At 60.0% G+C, this 15,115-nt stretch overlaps 2 protein-coding genes across 5 annotated transcripts; both read right to left on the bottom strand.

The window, feature by feature from the left end:
• Positions 1 to 69: 69 nt before the first annotated feature.
• On the bottom strand, positions 70 to 9,944 carry Klk10 (kallikrein related peptidase 10). Of its 3 annotated transcripts, none has more exons than XM_048790443.1 (6): positions 9,711 to 9,944; positions 8,068 to 8,142; positions 7,528 to 7,684; positions 6,896 to 7,161; positions 6,245 to 6,381; positions 70 to 1,343 (listed from the first exon to the last, which is right to left on the bottom strand). In XM_048790443.1, the coding sequence occupies exons 1-6, from the start codon at positions 9,769 to 9,771 to the stop codon at positions 1,191 to 1,193; spliced, it is 849 nt and encodes a 282-aa protein (XP_048646400.1). In that variant the 5' UTR covers positions 9,772 to 9,944; the 3' UTR covers positions 70 to 1,190. The 3 variants fall into 3 exon arrangements, with proteins under 3 accessions (XP_048646400.1, XP_048646399.1, XP_015351928.1); XM_048790442.1 differs by lacking the exons at positions 6,245 to 6,381; positions 6,896 to 7,161; positions 7,528 to 7,684; positions 8,068 to 8,142; positions 9,711 to 9,944 and adding exons at positions 1,746 to 1,879; positions 2,219 to 2,493; positions 3,165 to 3,342; positions 4,142 to 4,246; positions 4,424 to 4,552 and having other exon boundaries at positions 86 to 1,343; XM_015496442.2 differs by lacking the exons at positions 6,245 to 6,381; positions 6,896 to 7,161; positions 7,528 to 7,684; positions 8,068 to 8,142; positions 9,711 to 9,944 and adding exons at positions 1,746 to 1,879; positions 2,219 to 2,493; positions 3,165 to 3,342; positions 4,142 to 4,246; positions 4,742 to 4,855 and having other exon boundaries at positions 87 to 1,343.
• Positions 9,945 to 10,621: 677 nt separating this feature from the next.
• Positions 10,622 to 13,866, bottom strand: Klk12 (kallikrein related peptidase 12). 2 transcript variants are annotated; one of them, XM_015496441.2, is made up of 5 exons: positions 13,830 to 13,866; positions 13,367 to 13,526; positions 12,424 to 12,683; positions 11,804 to 11,937; positions 10,622 to 10,984 (listed from the first exon to the last, which is right to left on the bottom strand). In XM_015496441.2, exons 1-5 carry the CDS (start codon positions 13,864 to 13,866, stop codon positions 10,829 to 10,831), a joined length of 747 nt encoding a protein of 248 aa, XP_015351927.1. In that variant the 3' UTR covers positions 10,622 to 10,828. The 2 variants fall into 2 exon arrangements, with proteins under 2 accessions (XP_015351927.1, XP_048646410.1); XM_048790453.1 differs by lacking the exons at positions 12,424 to 12,683; positions 13,830 to 13,866 and having other exon boundaries at positions 13,367 to 13,529.
• Positions 13,867 to 15,115: the final 1,249 nt, after the last annotated feature.

Below are 15,115 nucleotides of genomic sequence, written 5' to 3'. Positions count from 1 at the left end.
ATCTTCTGAGGGCTCTGTGGGAGCAGGGACCTTGTGGTCACCAGTGTGTCCCCATCACCCAGCATGGGGCCTAGCATAGAATAGATGCTCAATAAATTGGTGTTTGAAAGGGCAACACAGTCCGTGCTTTTGTGGAAGAGTCCTGCTGTGTCAATGTTCAGCTGCGTCATAACTTACAACTTCAGACTCCAAAGTCCAGGTGAAGCTGAGACCCTCGAACATCTGCTTGTTTTATTTTGCCTGGATTCTGTGCGTAAGCCCCCCTCCCCCCAGGACAGAAATATTTACAGAGACAATTTCAGGGAGAAGGAAACAATCCCTCCTTCCAAGCTTCCAGGACAAACATCTCAAAGCCAGTTAATAACAAACCAAAGATTCTCCCTAAACCTCAGAGGCTCTGGGCACCAAGGTAGGAAGCGAGGCTTGGCCCTCTGGTCCTGGGGGCCCGGAAGGATGCAGGGTGAGTTCCCTTGAGTTCAGTGACCCCATGAAGGCAGAGAGCAAGCAGATGAGTCAAGAGCAGCCTCACGGCTGCTGGGACAGAGGAGCTGGTGTTGGGTGGACCCAGAAGTGGGAAGTAGTGGGTGGGAAGGAGGAAGCAGGTGCACGTGCTCCCTGAAGCTCAGCTGGAGAGCAGGGAATGGTTCTCCCATCAGCCTAGGGTGGGGCTGGGGTTTGGAGTGAGGGCTATGCTGGACTCTCTTCTGCCTTGGACAGAGACACTATTACCACGATGTGGTCATGACAACAGATACCGTTTAGTCAGCGCGCACACTCATTGATCAGGCTTACATGACAATTACCAGATCAGGCACGTTCCGTCACCTGTGCCTGATGGTGCATTTAAGAGGTAGGCACTTCATTGTCCCTGTTTTTCAGGTGAGGAAACCAAGGCTCAGAGAGGGTACATGGCTTGCCCCAGGTCACCCAGCAGTGAATGGTAGTGGAAGCCAGGTCGGCTGACTCTGATAACTTTGCTCAGAGATTAGGTGACTTTCGGGTTCCTCACTTTTCCTGAACAAACCTTTGCCACAACTTTCTCTTCTTTGGCTCCAGAGTGAGCAGAGGACAGGAGTGTCAGGGGAATGAGGGAAGAGAACAGATGGGCAGGCAGGGTACGGAGGGTCTGGCCAGCTGGGGAGGAAGGGCCGAGGAGGAGTACAGGTGGTGAAGGGGTCTTGGAGGCTGGATCATTTGGAGCGTATGGTTTTCTTGATCCAGGGGACATATTTGCAGATCTGGGTGTAAACAGCCGGATGCTGGGCAGAGCCGCAGGGGTAAACGCCCCAGGAGAGGATGCCCTGTAAGGTCTGGTCACACACCAAGGGGCCGCCCGAGTCACTCTGCAGGTGGGAGAAGGGAGACCCCAATGTGAGAGCTTCCACTCGGGGTCTGATGAGGAGGGAAGGGGCTGGGGCCAGGCTAGAGTTAGGTGGGATAATGATGGGGTTGGGTGGGGTTGGAGTTAGGTGTGAGGTTGGCGTGCACTGGGGTGAGGATGGAAGTGGACTTGGGGTCCAGGGTAGGGTCAGGAGATGTGCTGGGGTTGAGGTTGGACTCTGGATCATGGTAGGTGAGGGGTGGATAGGGATTGGGAGATGGGAGGATGTGGTGGGGTGAGGACAGCTGGAGGGTGGGCTAGGGGCTGAGAGGGTGAGGACAGGGAGGGCCTGGGGTCAAGGATGGAGTAGAGAACGAGGTTGGGGGCAGGGACAGGCATCTCTTTCCTCCTGGCCATTCCCTACCTGGCAAGGGTCCTGGCCCTGGTCCAGTCCAGCACAAATCATGTTGCTGGTGATCACTCCAGGGTAGAAGACTTCGCATGCTTTAGGGGTCAGGAGAGTGACCCTGGAGCAGCTCAGGCCTTTGTTGTACTTCACTGATGGGAGAACATGCCAGGTAATTCCTAGGGCCAGCCTAGCCTCCGTTACCCAGGGGTGAGATGCAAGACTGCCTAGCCCAGGCCCCAGATGTCCTCCCAGGAATCAGGCCCCAGCCTCCCCCCTCAGGCCCAGGGATCCAAGCCCAGCCCTCTTCCCTCAGACCCAGGGTCCAGGCCCAGCCCTCTTCCCTCAGACCCAGGGGTCCTCANGGGGTCCAGGCCCAGTGCCTACCCCCTCAGGCCCAGGGGTCCAGGCCCAGCCCTCCTCCCTCAGCCCTGAGATGCAGGCCCCACCCCTCCTCCCTGAGATGCCAGCCTCAGGGCCCCCACTCTTGCCTCTCCGGGAGGATGTGGTGCCCCAGCCAGCGATCTGGCACTGGTCTCCAGGCTGGGCACAGCGGTTGGGCAGCTGCAGGACCTGGACGCGGGGCCCCTGCACAACAGGCCTGCCCAGCTTCAGCAGCATGAGGTCATGCTCATCTGTCCGCCTTGGCAGGAGGGGGCCTGAGCCCTGGAGGTACTTGGGGTGGACAACGGGGTGGCTAGCCAGGCGGAGCTGCTCCCCCTGGAGAAGAAGCAGGTGGTCGTCCCCAACTCGAGCCCACAGGGACCTGGGGAGGAAAGAGTCACAGGGAGGCAAAACCTTCTGGAGCTTGGGCCCCGGGCTCCGGGTCCCTGGGGTGGAGGGTGCAGGCAGGGAGTGAGGACCCACACCTGTGTCCTGAGGTAGGAGGGGTCTGAGGGAAGAGGGCCACAGGAGCAGGGGAGGCTGGGACTCCTGGGTCCCACGGAGGAAGGGGCTGGAGAGGGTGGGGCCTGTGGCCTGGACTCCTGGACACGGGGGCAGGGGTTCCTGGGTTCTGCAGGAGTTGAGGGCTGGGGGCTGGTCCTGGTTAGGTCTACCTCCTGCTTTCTCTATAATGACACCCAGTCCTTCTCCCTGGGTGGGGACTCCTGAGGTGAACATTACCCTTTACTTCTGAGTTCCTGACCACATCAGATCCCGACTTGGGCCTCTTGCATACAACTACCTACTCCCAGTGGAAGGGGAGAATCAGCTAGCTGGGCAGGCATCATGGACCCGGAAACACTGAGAAGGACCACACCGCCCCCTGGTGTCCACCGCACAAGCCCGGCCTCTCCATCACCAGGAAGGCCTCCACGATTAACCCCATCTGGAGCTGGGAGAGACCCAGTTGTTCCTGCTCTTCCCGCCCCTCCCTGGGATTGGTTTCCCACCCACTCCGTGGCGTCCTCTACTTGTCGTAGGAGCAACCCGTACTTGTCGTTCCAGCAGTGTGCTGCAGTGAGCACCCAGCTCTCGTCCACTAGGACGCCTGCGCAGTGGAATTTGAGGCCCTTGAAGAGGGAGACCTGCCAGGGCTGCGAGCCGCGCGTGCAGGGGGCGCCAAAGGCCGCAAGTTCCAAGCCTGTGTCATTTACTGGGAGCGCATCCGCGGCTGGAGAGAGAACGGAGAAGACGGGGCGGGGGATAAGAGCCCGTTGGAAGAATCTGGGGATTGGCCTGAAAGGGAGGGGGACACTGCCAGACACCAGAGAGTGGAGAACTGGGGGGACTGCTTGAACCGAATGAAAGTGGGCGAAGAAAGGCGCGAATGTGCAAGGAGAGGTGGACGGAGTAGCGCAAGTCAGAATGCGGGGGTCTGGAGGGGCGAGGACCTCACACCTGACGCTGCGGGCACAGAGGGGTGGTAACGCGGGGCCGCAGAGGGCTGCGGGGTGGAAAGGGGCGGAGACAGACTGCGGCTGATGACAGGGGGCGGAGCTAGAACCCGGCGGGATTCTAAAGGGGGCGGAGCTAGAACCCCGCGGGCGGCCGGGGGGTGGAAACCGAAGGCGGTGGGGCGGTAAGGGGGCGTGGCCAGAACGCGGCCGGGAGTTGCGCAAGTGGCTGATGGAAAGCCATCCGGGAGGAGCGATGGGAATAATCAAATGGAATTGGAAAACCCGAGAGGGTAAAAAGTGGCAAGGCAAAGCTTGGGGCAAAATGCGGCCGAGTAAGAAGAGGTGGGGACAGAATGAGGCCGTGTGAGGGGAGCAGAAGGACTGGGGCCGGACAGCACAGTCTGATGGGGCGGGACACCAGGGGCCGAGCTAGCAAAGGGACTCCGCGGATCCGTGCTCGGGAACGTGGGGTGGGTGCGGGGGTCCCCAAGGGAGAAGTGCGCGAGGGCGGGTGGCAGAGCGTACTCCTCCCTTGGTCCCGGCCCTTCAGCCGTCCCCTGTTTCCCGTCTCACCCCGGAGTTGCGCCATCAATAGCGGCAGCAGCAGCTTCATCAGGGCCCAGACGCCAGAGGCAGCGGAAAGGTGGCGGTGCGAGGGTTTCATGGCGAGGACCAGGGCTGGGAGACGGGAGGCGGGTTAAAACAGATGCGCAGTCAGGGACCCCCACCTCGCGGGTCTGTCCGTCTTGCCTGGGCCACCCCAGACGGCCGCGACCCGTTTAACCTGCAGCCGACCACCGCGGGGGCGGGGGAGCTGGCAATTCGGGCCTGAACTGCCCTAATGGGAGCAATTACCCTAATGACACCCTTGGTAGCTTCCTCCTCGAGTGGCTTCCTCCCTTCCTCCCTATGTCCCAGAGGAGACCTCCGAGAGCCCGGGCGGCCGCGGTGGCCAGCCATGTCGCGCGCGGGGTTTCACCCTCCTTCGCAGGTGGGGTGGGGATCCCAGACCTGAGCCAATGGGGACCTCTTCTAAATTGCACTGCTTTGGGATTTTCCCGTCCCGCCAATAGGGAAATCGAGGCTCAGACAGGGCTCCTGCCTGTGGCCTGAGGGTCCCCACCCAACCTCTCGTAATCCGCCCCAGCGCGCGTGGACGGCATCCCGCTTCACCTGGGAGTCCTCAGTAGGAAGGAGGAAGAAGAACCAGAGTCCCCTGCCCTGCTGTGTGGGCCGTCAGAATCCTCTGCCCGGGGACCCCTGGCAGACCTTCCCTTTTAACCCTCGAGATCCCGGAAGCTTCCCCACCCTTCCCCCAGGGATTCACTCCCTCTTTTTCCCTCAGCCTAATTACTCCGTGGGTGAGGCTGGCACCCGACCTGGGCCCCAGATTCCTGCCCTGGGAGGGGCCCTGGAATACAGGCTTCTCCCTGTGACCCAAACACCCTTTTTGTGGCTGGATTCTTATGGGGACTGCCGGGGTCCCCTGTTCCAAGAAGTCTTTCCTGGTGTGGTTGTGGTCGGGGGAGGGTGCCCTGTCTCCAGGGAACCCAGGGGTGGGATGGCAAGTGATGATGTTCAGCCACTGGAGAGAGGAGATGAACAGGGAAATATGCACCAGGGAGACAGGTGAGAGCTGGCAGAATGCCGAAGGGGAAGGAGGCAGAGGCCAAATAGCTGGATGGAAAGAGTAGGAGGGACACAAGCCAGCGGGGGAAGGGAGACCCTGAAGAACGAGGCAAGACGGAGGGAGGGAGGGAAACAGGAAAGACAGAAGAGGAGAGGAGCAGAACAAGAGGCCGAGAGAAGGATGCTTTGTGTCTGGAGCCCACCCAACAGCCGGCGCAGTGGGCTTCTTGTGTGTGTGACTGGTGATCAGTGTTGGGGGGGCGGTGGCCTTGCATCATACCATGCATGCCCATCTCACACCCTCCCTGCCATCTGTGTGTCTCCAGATGACACTCGGGCTCATGAATCACAAGAGGCCCAGGCTGCAAGGGGCATCAACATCACCTGAGACTACTCCCTTATTTGGGGTGAGGAACTGGCAGGCTCAGAGAAGGCAATGACTCACAAGAAGTCACACAGCAAGTCCACCAAACAACAGAGGGCCCTAATTCCAGCTCTGGGCCCTTACTCCTCATGCCAGATACCTNCCCCCAGAGTCACCCTGGGCATGGGAAGAGAGAGAACCAGTCAGAGCAAAGGGCGGAGGTTCTGGAAAGTGGGGGGGGGGATGGTGTGGGAAGGGAGGGAGTGGGGAGAGGATGTGTTGGTGATGGACTGGGGTGGTGAACTTGGGATTGTGGGTGGGAGTAAGGATGGCTTTAAGGTCAAATGAGTTTGGGGGGCTGGGGTTGTAGCTCAGTGGTAGACCACTTGCCTAGCATGTGTGAGGCGCTGGGTTCAATCCCCAGCACCACATAAAACTAAATAAACAAAATAAAGGCATTGTGTCCATCTACAACTAAAAAAAATGAGTTTGGGGATGGTCCAGTTGGAAATGGGGGTGGGCATGGGGCTGGGGAGTGTGTTGGAGTCAGATATGGTAACTGGGGATGGAGTGGGTTTAGCTGCAGGGACAGGTGGCCTTGGCACTGGGGTTGGGGTTGTGCATGTCACTGAGGTTGGGGAAGGGGCTGGGGTGTGGTGGGAGACCTGGCCCTGCCCTCTGACCTGGCAGGAGTCTTTGCCCTCTTTCTTGACGCTGGCGCACAACATGGTGTCCGTGATGTTGCCTGGGTAGGCGCTCTCACACTCCTGGTGGTCAATGATAGAGATGTTGGCGCATCGCAAGGTGTGGGGCAGGCGCACTGCAGAGACAGTAGGAGAGGCCGTGGGAAGCCAGCCCCCCTCCCCAGCCCCACGAGTTGCGCTCCTCCGGGGAGAGCCCTTGTCCTCTGTACACACTGCCAACTCGACTCTCTGCTTATACCAATAGCAAGGGTCACACCATTGAGCCAATCTGTCTGCAGTCGCTGTCTACATATTATCTCTAATGCCACCTTGGTGTGTGTGGGGGGAGAAAACCAAGCTTCAGAGAGGTGAAGCTCCTCGTCTGAGGTCTCCTATTAGCAGTTTTAGATTGCACATCACACCTGTCCCACTGTGAGGCTCAAATGCGTGTCTCAGTCCCCGCCCCCCACATGCCCAGTCCTGACTTTTCCATCTTTCCTCCAACAGATCCTACTCCTGACACCCCAGGCAACCCCTCTTGCATCACTATGAATCGGACCTGAGAAGGTTCCTCTGGTCCCTTGTGTCATTTCATCCTCGTGACCACCCCTCCCTTCCCACCCCCACCAGGTTCCCCTCTATAGTCCCTACACTGGGGGCTGGACGTGGTGCCCCAGCCGGAAATGAGGCAGCGGGTGCCAGCAGCGACGCAGTGTGACGACAGGGTGAGGGGTCTCACGGCCCCGGTAATGAGGGCCGGGGAGGACATTTTCACCAGCATGATGTCATTGCGGTGGTCCTTGTTGGGGAGGCTGTTGTTGAAGTCTGGGTGGGGGAAGGACTCGGTGGCCGTTCGCCTCTGCTCACAGCCATCCTGATGCTGCAGGTTGTGCTCCCCCAGGAGGACCACGTAGCTGCTGAGGTGGGAGGGACAGTGGTCAGAGATGGAGAGGTGGAGGGGACACACGCGCAGGGTTGGGGAGGAGAGATGAGTGACACCTTCGAGAACAAAGGGACAGGGCTCCGCTTCCAACCCCATCTCCCTCTGGAGCTCCCTTCCAAGCTCCAACCCCACCCCCAACCCATTCCCAGAACCACCAGGTCCCCAAACATCCATCCCTCTGTCTGCAATCCCAACCGATCCCACCCATCCTGCTAACGCCCCCTCCCCATCTCCGCCGAGCTCTCCACCCTCCTCCATGTCCTTCCTGTCCTCAAGCCCCCTGCCACCCATCTCTCCACCTCCAGCCCCCTCCCAGCCCCGCCCCAGCCCCCGCACCCACGGCTTGCGGCAGTGGGCTGCTGTCAGGAGCCATTTGGGGGCGATGAGGGTGGCCCCACAGAGCAGCCGCGTCTTCTGGAACAAGGCCACCTGCCAGGGCTGCGAATGAGGAGGACATTCGTACCCCTTGATGATCCTGGTCTCTCCCCTGACATGCCCTGCAGGAGGTGGGGCAAAAGAGGAGCTCAGGCCTGAGAAGGGCTAGGCCGGGGAGACCTGGATGTGGGAGAGGAGAGTGAGGGGGTGGGCTGGCCTCGACCCGGGTCCCACGGGGTGTGCCATGGTTGGGTCAGGTGTTGAGGAACTGAAGTGCTTCCTCACTGGTGGCTCAGCCCTCCCCACCACGGCTCCCTGGTCCCTCCTCTGGGCCCCTGACCTCTCCCCATGCTGGCATCTAGAGGGGTTACACCCAGCATGGCCCTGTGGTGGTCTCCATGCCCATGACACATAGGTCTGTCTAGGTTTTGAATACCAGAGGGTAGGGTTCCCAGCGATGGCAGAACCAGGGCCCGGCCCTCCCCATCTGTCACCATCACGGTACCTGTCACCAGAGCAAGCGTGATGAATCGCAGAATCATCATGGCCTGGAGCGGGGCAGGGCAAGGCCCGGGTTCCTCTGGGGACAAGAAGGGAGCCGGCCCTTAGCACTCTGAGGGGAGAGGAGGGCTGTTCACGACACCCTCGCCTCACGCCAGCTGCCCCCTCTCCTGGCCCTGCCTGCTTCCCCCAGGGAGGGGCCAGTCTGGGGAGCCCCCTGGTTCTCATAGCACAACAATCAACCTTAAGGTCAATCTTAGGCTCCAGGGTGGCCTGGAGGGGACTTGGGCCAGCTAGAAGCTTCTGGAATGCCAAGGAGCCAGAGGAAGTTGCTGGGAGGGGCTGTGGGGCGCGCCAGGGCCGGGCCTCTGGGCACACTGTGGAGGTGCTCTTCTTCTCGCCCCTCCACACCTGGCCAGGGTCCAGGCCCCATCCGGTAACCACCCCATTTTTTGTGGTCTCAACAGCAGGGCCACATGGAGGCTTTGAGGTCCGCCTCCAAGGAAGGAAGTGGTCAGCGTGGGACCGTGTCTGCCTTCCTCCTTTCCCCTTGGTGCACCCCTGCCCCTTTGAAAGACAGCCCGAGGGAGCTGGGCGGGGTGGACGGCGAGGGCTGTGCCCTGAGATGCCCTGCCAGCGGGGGTGGGACTGAAGGGTGGACTGAGCTTCCCAGCTGGGGTCAGAGGTCATGGAAGTTGGGGGCAGCAGGTTGGAGGTGAGAGACCAGAGAGAGGTAGAGAGCCCCACCCAAGCTGGAAAGGACAGAGCAGAGGGGAGTGGGTACCGAGGCAGAGGAGGACTGGCGTCCAGGGTCAGCAGACTCCTGGAGGGGGCTTCTCTTCCCTCCCCGACTCACGGGCTCTGGGCTGGGGCTCCGGGGGACCGGCGGTGGCAGCTGCGGCAGGCTGGGTCAGAGCGCCAGGCACCAGGCAGGCCGGCAGGCAGGGGTGGCCCGGGGCAGACCGGGATGACTGGCCTCCAAGCCCTGCCTTGCTGCCTGGGGGCGGGGTGTGGGGGCCTCCCTGGCACTCTGCTGCCCGCGTCACCTCTCCAGGCCCCTCTTCCCCTGTGTCATCTGTCTTGTATGCACCGGTCCCCTTCTTGCTCATCTCTGAATCTGTTTCTGTCATTCTCTGCCACACTGGCCCTCTGTGTGGGAGGTCTTCTTCCTTCTGTCTCTAGGCCTTCGACCCTCTCTGCTCCTTCCTCCGTCTGGGCTCTGGGCCCTGTCTCTAGTGGCCTGTCCTTCTTCCTGTCCATGTCTCAGTGGCTCCCAAGCTTTCCAGTCCCTGTCTTCCTCCAGTTCCTCTGTCTCTGCCTGCCCTGCCCCTTTCTCCTCGAAGCCCCAGCTGGCTGTGGCCCCTGGCCTCCTCTGGGCCCCTCCCTTCTCCTTTCCAAAGATGGGGGAAACTGGGGCGTCAGGGAGGTGGGGCTGCTGCCAGGCGAAGGGGCAGGACGGCAGGTGAGAGAGGCAGGTCGGGGCCTGCACAGCCAGGGCCCAGCAAGGGGAGAAGAGCCCGGCAGGTGCCCCAAGCCCTAGGGCTCTCTGGATCCTCCTTCTCTGAAGCCTCTTCCCTCTGCGGCTCTCCCCACCTCCTGGGCCTCTGGATGCTGGACATCTGGGTCCAAGTCCAGCTGTGCACTTACTCGCTGCTGCGGGGCCTGGGCCTGACGACTTCCAGTCCTTCAGCCACCTCAGCCTCCTCATCTGGGAAACCCGGTGTGGAGCCCCACTTCTCCCAGCTGTTTGTTCTCAGATCTCCTCCCTGGGTCTTTCTCTGCTCTCTCCCTAACCAGATGTGGAACAAGGCGGGGTAGCCCTAGGTTCTGACAGCAGCCAACCCTGGCCTCAAACCCTGGTTCTGCCTCTTCCTACCTCTGTGACGTGGGATGAGGGACTCCACCCCACGAGGCTTCATCTGCAGCATGGGGGTGATGGCCCTGCCTTGGGGTGGGGTGGGGGGTGGGATGAAGACTCCAGAGAGTCACGAGGAGAGCCCAGCTCTGTTGGGCTCAGTCAGTCACAGGCCTGGCTGTGCTGCTGAGCCCTGTCCTCCTCAGTCCCCAGGTCCCCATCCACACTTTTCAGAGGATGATGTTCTCTTTCGGCCTGTTGGAGAGAACCCCAGAGGTGGGCAGGACCCTTTGAGACAGGGGCCACATTCCACCACCCTGGGCCATCCAGACATTAAAATAGACTGACTTCCTGCACCAATATAAGTTGGCTCAACACAAAAGAGCCAAGCCGCCATTGGCCAATGTAAAAAAAGTCACATGTCATAGACATTTCATTAAATGGTCACTGAAATTTGATTTTCAGTTGGCATTTGATATTTTCTTTTTCTTCTTTCAGGTTCTTCATAGGCCACTGAAGAGCATATAAGCTCTGGGCACTATTTCTATCATGCCTGATGGAGAAAGATGGCCTTCATTTTTAGTATTACCAGTAAATTTTTTTGCCCCATTCCTGTGTGATCCCTGAGGGAAAACGCTACACTCTCTGATGTCTATTTCTGTATCTGGAGGTAGAGGAGCCCAGGAGGCTCCCTCCAGTCTCAAAGAGCTTAGGATCATCAGACAGACACAGCCCTCCTTCAGTTACACGGTATTTATTTCTGACAGTTGTGCAGTCCTCCCCTCAAGTCATGGGCCTCAGGAGGACTGACTAGAATCGCAGTTCCAAGAAGTTCCCCAGATCAACAAAAGATTCTGGTGCTGAGGGTCAGAAAGGCCCCCAAGTTGAGGGTGGAGATGGAGGAAGCAGGTCAGTTGTTCCTTATGATCATCCGGATCCAATCCACATACTTGCAAACATTGGTGTAGACTCCTGGGATGCCTTTTTGCCCGCAAGGCTCCACGGACCCCCAGGACACCAGCCCCTGAAGGACTCCCCCGCATACCAGGGGTCCCCCAGAGTCACCCTGTAAGACGGAATGCTGCATAAATAAGGGAGTCATCCTGCTCCTGCTTTCCTCCCCACCCCTCGCCTATCACAGATCCTTTCCTAGGCCTTACGGGTGGTGGTCCAAGCCTGGTCTTGAGAGGGAGGAGCACAGCCAGGCTCCGGGAAGACAATAGAAGTGGCCAGCCAATCGAAGAGAGCACACTGTCCCTGAGGGCCAATCCCAGGAAGGGAGGTGGGACTCTTCCAGGACATTGGCTGGGCCGCTGGCCAATGAGTGAAGAGAAAACTATCTCCTACGGCCAATCCCAGAGAAGGAGGGCGGGACTGCACGAGGGCAGAGAGTTCTCTTAAGGACAGTGGCTGGGTACCGGGACAGTGAGATTTAGCAGCCTCCTCCTCCTTCCTGGGGGTCCCCAGAAAGCAAGAATGTGGAATCAGAGGGTAAAAGCCCACTGGCCCCTTCCCGTCTCTGTCCCCACATCTCTTTGTCACCCTGGAGCCGCACCAGCTGGAAGATAGTGTGGGGAATGCCCAGAGCCCTGGGTCTGGCAGCTCCAGATCCTGGCTGGTCCTTTGCCCTCCTCACCCTTTGTCCTTCTGTTCCCCCCTCCCTCTCTTTGGGCCACCTGTCCGTCTCCACCTCCCTCCTCCATTCCCTCCCTCGCTCCGTCCTCGTCCGGCCCTCGACCTGTTCTCCGCCTCCCTGAACCTCGCCTTCTTTCTCACCCATCTCTTCCTCTGTCCCCATTTCCACGAGTCCCTCCCTGCTTTGGTTTCCCTTCCTCAGCCCCCACTTCCTGTCCTGGGTGACCATGCACCTCCTGTGTGTGCTCACCTGGCAGGCGTCCCTCCCAGCGACCCCGCCGGCGCACACCATGTTGTCGGTGATCCTCCCGGGAAACACGGCCTGGCAGGCGGCATTGGAGACGATGGAGAGGCTGAGGCACTGGAGCCGGTCAGGGAATGGGCCTGGGGACGGGAGGTCGTGCTACAGGGTCCCTCAAAGTCCCCCTCTTCATTTCCTTTGTCCCAACTCCAGAGTGTCTTCTGATCCTAGTTTATTTGACCCCAGATTCTATGAACCTAAACCTCTGGCCCCTGACTTCTAACCTCAGCTATGAGATAAAATCCCAATTTATACCCAGATCTGCAACATCTGGATCCCAGGACCTCTATACCCAAGCCCCTGACCCTTGACACCCAGATCCTACTTATATATACCTTTACTCCCCTGACCTCACTCTGACCTGATTGCATCCCTGACCTCTGACTTCTGACCCCACACCCACTCCCTTCACCTCTTTAAGTCCTAGGAGATCCCTCCTGATCTCTGACCCCAGACCTGGTCCTGGTGTCTACCGCACTCCCTTGCTGCCAGGCCTGACCTCTCTCCTGCCCTCTCACCCTCCACCCCGGGCTTTCCCTCTTCTGACCCCTGCCCAGGGGGCTCCTTACTCGATGGTTTGTTGGTGGTGCCCCAGCCGGAGATGTGGCACTCTGTGCCAGCTGCGGCGCAAGAGCTAGGCAGGGGCAGGGGCCGCACGGCGCGGGTCACGTGCACTGGTGTCCCCAGCCGCAGCAGCCTGAGGTCGTGCTCGTGGTTCTGCAGGGCTCCCCGGTAGCTGGGGTGGGTCACGGAGAAGCCGCTGCGCCGGATCTGCTCGGCCCAGTCCAGCCTGCTGAGGCTGTGCTCCCCCAGGCGCACCCAGTACCTGCTGGGGTCGCAGCGGCTCAGCAGGTGGCATGGCAGCCCCGCCCCCTCGGAGCCGCGCGCCTGCTCCGACGCTCTTAAACAGTGAAGCCCAGGAGGTGATTGGAGTTGACATCTTCCCTAGTTCAATGCCTGCCCCTGCCACTTGGTCCCATAGAGGAGTTGTCAGTACTGTTGTCTGAGCAAGTGGATTATGCATGGCATCTCTGTCCTGCTGTCTTTCAGCCCCTTCAGGTCTGATCTCCCCTTTCATCAAAAAACCCCAGAGCATCAGACCTAAAAAGTGGCTCATCTTACAAATGGGGCTACTGAGGCCCAGGAAGGTGACAGACCTTGTCCCTGTGGTTGCACTCAGTTTGGGGTAAATGTGGTCCAGGACCCAGACTGGGACCAGTAGTGGCTGAGACTGGTGACAGATGCCATATAGGAAAGGGTGGCACATGAGGACCCTCTGGGTCCTCCACCCACTACACCTCACCCCACCCAGCCCCACCCTAGTCCCACTCTTGAGGAAGTTCCACTCCTCATCTAACCTCAGACTCTTTTGTTGCAGAACTAGTTTTGTACCCTTGGCACCCTCATCCCCTAAGATCTATTCTGAGTGGTGCCTCCCTGGGGACCCTCCCTAGCACTTGCCTCCCCATCACCCTTCTTTGCCCACCAGGAAGGGCCCAGACTGGGGCTCACCTGCCGCTGCAGTGAGCAGCTGTGAGGACCCATCTGCGGTCAATGAGGACTCCCCCGCAGCGCAGGCTGGTGCCCTCAAAGAGCCCCACCTGCCACGGCTGCGAGTGAGGCAGGCACTCCACGCCATTGACAATCTTCTCTGTGTCAGCCTGGCTCGCCCCTGGGGACAGGCACGGAGCTAGAGAGAGGGGGTCAGAGACAGAGACCAGGGGTCAGAGAAAGAAGGGGAGCACAGAGATGGAGAGAGCCGGTCTGAGACACAGTGGCCCACCAGAGTGGCCCAGAGAGGGAGGGAAAGGGGACAGAGGGACTAGAGGGAAGCAGAGAGCCCGAGACACGGTGGCAGCAGGGCAGGCCAGGTGTGGGCCAGAGCCGCTGCCCCCCTCCCATCCTAGGGCCAGGCTGAGCTGAGCTGGAAGACGGAGCCTCTTCTCGCCCGTCCTGGCCCTGCCCAGGAACTCACCAAGAGTGCACAGGAGCAGGGTGATGCCCAGCCTCATAGCGGCCGCCGCCACAGCCTGGGAGAAAGGGACTCTCAGAGGTGGCCCTTCCCTGGCCTCCCACCCGTACCCTCTCTCCCCTCTCCCCTTCTCTCTGAAGGTCTCTCAGGAGCTGACCTACTGTCCCCTCTACTTGTCCCCACATGCCACCCCTCCGTGGTGGATGGCCTGCCCCCGCTCACCTTCTCTGTGGCTGCGGGATCCTCTCTGTGGCTGTCCCTGGTTCCGCCTGCCTATCTCTGTGTCCACCTACCTGCCTGTCCTTTCATCTGCCGGCCACCTTTCACACTGGCCACCTGGCTCCTCAGCCACCTGTCATGCTGCCCCACCTGTCCCCTCTGTCAGCCACCCCAGGCCCCAGGCTGACGAGGCAGTTAGCTCTCTTTGTCCCAGCCCAACTGGGACTTCTGACTTCCGGCTTGTGGGAAGGGGACGAGGAAGATGAGGTGGGGCTCTCTAATCCCCAGGAGCTCTTTCTAGCTGACAGGTGACTCCTCGGAACCAAGGGGACAGGGCGGAAGGAACCAGGGTGGGAAGACCCGGCCCCTCCTCTCCACACCAGCTCGCAGCCGCTGATGACTCAAAGCACCGGCTCCTGGAGCTGGGTTCTAATCCCCACTCTCCAGTGACAAAGAACCGGGAGGGTGGGGCTGCCTGGAACCTGTGGGCAAGGAGGCAGGAGGAAGGGGAGGCTGTGGAACCCGAATTCCAGGGCAGAGAGCACCCCAGAAAGAGAAGGGGGTGTTGCCAAACAGGTGTCCAGGGAGAGGCAGGGAGGCTCCCCAACTGTGTCCTGTCTGATTCTAAATTCAGGGTTCATTCTGGTTACCCCAGGACCCTTACCTTCCTGCTTTTTATTTTTACTTTTTGGTCCTGGGGATTAAACCCAGGGGCACTCAACCACTGAGCCACATCCCCAGCACCTTTTTATATTTTATTTAGAAACAGGCTCTCACTGAGTTGCTTAGCGCCTTGCCGTTGCTGAGGTTGGCTTTGAACTCGAGATCCTCCTGTCTCAGCCTCCTGAGCTGCTGGGATTACAGGTGTGCACCACCACACCCAGCACCATCCCCTCCTACTCTGTCTGCCTCTCTCTCCTTTCTGTCCCCGTAGCTCCTCGCACCTCCCACCTGGACACTCAGCCTCTAATCTGCCCCCTCTCCAGTCCACCTCCTACATGTGGATGGCTCTGTCTACACCCAGAGCTGACCTGCTCACAACCCTCTTGTGGCACCCCCCCCCCCCCCCC

This window comes from Marmota marmota, unplaced genomic scaffold (genome assembly GCF_001458135.2).
Source record: "Marmota marmota marmota unplaced genomic scaffold, marMar, whole genome shotgun sequence".
NCBI classification, from domain to species: Eukaryota; Metazoa; Chordata; class Mammalia; order Rodentia; family Sciuridae; genus Marmota; species Marmota marmota.
This window is presented reverse-complemented; position numbering and strand designations above follow the sequence as displayed.